The sequence below is a fragment of the Trachymyrmex septentrionalis genome, unplaced genomic scaffold, assembly GCF_001594115.1.
Source record: "Trachymyrmex septentrionalis isolate Tsep2-gDNA-1 unplaced genomic scaffold, Tsep1.0 scaffold69, whole genome shotgun sequence".
In the NCBI taxonomy this organism is placed as follows: Eukaryota; Metazoa; Arthropoda; class Insecta; order Hymenoptera; family Formicidae; genus Trachymyrmex; species Trachymyrmex septentrionalis.
This window is the reverse complement of record NW_017305873.1, coordinates 1,982,029-1,985,247: the sequence shown is the minus strand read 5'-3', so window position 1 is coordinate 1,985,247 and position 3,219 is coordinate 1,982,029. Positions and strand designations below refer to the sequence as shown.

General features: G+C 29.4%; 1 protein-coding gene across 1 annotated transcript in view; it reads right to left on the bottom strand.

The window, feature by feature from the left end:
- Window positions 1-2,537, bottom strand: part of LOC108753318 (aprataxin) — a 3,794-nt gene extending 1,257 nt beyond the window's left edge. Inside the window, exon 1 of the mRNA XM_018494799.1 lies at window positions 2,507-2,537. Within this exon, the coding sequence (XP_018350301.1) occupies window positions 2,507-2,537 (31 nt within the window). The remainder of the gene's footprint in view (window positions 1-2,506) is intronic.
- Window positions 2,538-3,219: the final 682 nt, after the last annotated feature.

The following is a 3,219-nucleotide window of genomic DNA, read 5'->3' as shown; positions in this document are numbered from 1 at the left end:
AGTTTCTGTAAGTTTGATAATTTTTTGACATGGGAAACAAGTTGAACAAATTGGAAATTTTCTTTTTTATGGGACCTGTCATGTGTCCACAAAAAGTTTAGATATTTTCGAACGTAAAAATTTGAAGTTTTTTCTGCCAAACTCTTTTCAGAAATACTCTCAAGATTTCTGTTAATGAATTATCTCTCGTGTATTAAATAAAAGAAGAAAATTTGACTTTAAATATACTACCAATCGATTACGAAGTTAGTACTTCTAACCTACAATATGTATATAGTGAGGCAGATTCCATATTTTGCACTTTGACTTGGACTTTCAATGTATAACATAATTCTTAAATTCTGTATATCTGTATAATATATAAATAAAAACAAGAAAGACACACGAATTAAATGCAATGATTTGAAAATACGAGATCTAACCAACAAATATCAACTTCAAAACACTTAGAAAATGGAAGGTTAGGATTGTCAAAATCGCCTGTATACTACCGCCAGTACATTCAATTTTCAGTTTGGGAACTACGTGACTATATACATTTTCTGAAACTATCGATAAAATCGTATCGTCGATAATAGATGTGATTCATCTCTGTACTAAATCCTCAGGAGGCTAGAAGCCTGCCGACTATCCATAGGAGGGATAGTTTAATGGGTCCTTGAACGAAAAAATTTCGCATCTCCTACATATGTAAATAAGAATTGAATTGTTGAATGAGTGAATTGTTGAAAGAGTTGAATTTTAATAAACGAAATTGAAAATTCAAACAAGTTAATTTAGCGAATTTTGTCTTATCTCGTCGCGAAGAATATTTAGGGTAATTTCAACAAATACGCCGCGTTGGGATTTACGCCGCAGAAGTCAGAAAACATAGATGAAATGGGGGTAATTTCCCCGCAACTACTCTGTTACATGCCTTTATATTATATTAATATTGTGTTATGATTTCAGCTTCCTACTGTTAATAATAGTATTAAGGGTTAAAAAACTTTTTCTAACTAATTTTAACGATTCGTATTATGTATTTATTGCGATTACATTTCAAAAAGAAATGTGAAGAAACGGCATAGCTACCTGCCTGTACGAGCCTCCCCAGACAACACATTGAGACGTCTTTTAGACGCCAAAGATGTCTTATGTCTCTCTTTTGGAATGTCTTACTTTATGTTGTCTGGATCGGGATTCTCGAGAATGAAATAATTGCGCAGTAACTACGTATAATATGAAGCGCTGCCCCATGTCATCCTCCTCTTCCCCCCAAAGACGCGCGCCAATCGTCCAACTGTCGAAATATTTACGAATATTACAAATAAGTAAAATAATATAGTTTTCATACTCTTTTAATGTGCTCCGATCAACAGGCTTTGTTGCACGGTTTTTGTTTATTTCTTAGATTCGTTACACATTTAATTTAATTACCCGATCGCAAAATTTATTCAAGTGTCATTTAATTTGTTAAACAATTTAATTTTTTAATTTAAAATTGAGTTTATCCCTACTTCTCCATACTTATTGTCCCTACCTATGCAGTCTCTATCTATCCATACTTATCGTTCTACCTACCCCTATTTTCATTTATTCGTGCCTATTCGCCTATCTCTACCTTCTCTACCCGTATATTTCTAAATTACTTCATAAATGTGTAATAACATCGCGAATACATTAATAGCTGCAAAAAAAGCAACTTTACAAATGTAAAATTCTACAATATGATTGTCCCTTGCTTTTGATTCCTTATGGATTTAAATGTATAAATCAATTACATATTGAAGAAATAATTAATAATTTATAATATTTGCAAAGCTGCTTTTTCTGCTAAACGCAGCTACTGCCTAATCATGTCCTATCGCGTACTGATGAATTCAGGGATAACTTAATCGCGATCATATTAAATAAGTAAACAATAAATAATAATAATTAAAACAGAGTTTCAATTTTTAAAATACAAAAAAGATTAACAAATAACAGGGCTAATAACAATCAGCGCGGATAATCAAGCGCAAGTTTTATACAAGATCAAAACTTGGCTTGATTATCCGCGTTGACTCTCATTAGCCCTGTTGTTTATTGATTATTTTTGTATTTTAAATAAGCAATATTTTTAAAAATATAAAAACTCGCAATTTGCGAGTAAATTACCCTCCCGAATCAATTTATCTTTATACACTGAGAAAAATAATTTGTTCAACTAACTGTACACATTTAGTTGTTTCCAGATTATTTTTTTTTTAAATAAATAAACAAATTTTAAAATAAATAAACAAATTTTATTTAATCGAGTTTAACCGTAGTCTGCTTAACAAACTGTTTAACGTTAAGCAGAGTACGATTAAATTTAATTAAATAAAAATTGATAAAATAATCAAATCTGTAAACAACTAAATGTGTTTGTTCGTTAAACAATTTTTTTTTCTCAGTGTACATATTCCTTTTAAAAATTCAAATTGGTGTTACACATCATTTTACTCTTAGATACTATTCTTTCTTGTGGCCAAATTGAACTCACCTTTTGTTGCTGGCCAATATTCTGGCTTCATATGCCAGAAAACAAAAATAAGGAGAAGTACTCCTTTTTGCTACCGACTAACATTGCCGGCAATAAGCGTAAGATTTTACGCTTATATAGTATACGATGCGCGGAACACGAACGCGTCGCGAGGGGCCATCATATCAATGAAATTGTAATATGAATAATCATTAATAATAATAATAATAATAATTCTATTAATATACAACGAATAAATGTCGGGTTTATTCTCTATTCGCGTTTATTCTAAATTAAAAATATTCGACTAAAAATTAATCTAAATTAAAAAAATTTTTAAGTCAATAACGTTTTTATTTTAAAAGTCTAAAATATTAAAATAGATTAAATTTTTTAATATAAACATTACTATATAAAAAATAAAACTTTAATTTAAAAATAAACTGAAAATTACTAAATCGACTATCATTCGATAAAATTCAAAGCCCATATACGTATTTTTAACGATTCGAATGATTCGTTGCTGAAGCTCATTTCAAGCATGCGGAAATGAGAAATTCAGATGAATGATGTAAGATACGGAAGGGATAATTTTCCCTTATATCAATAAATATATCCCTATTATATTTTATGTATTATTCGCATGATATTTTGTATAATTTATTATTTCAAAATTAAATATTTTAAATCATGCAAAATTCTGAACACAATTTTGAAATAATTATGAAATGAAA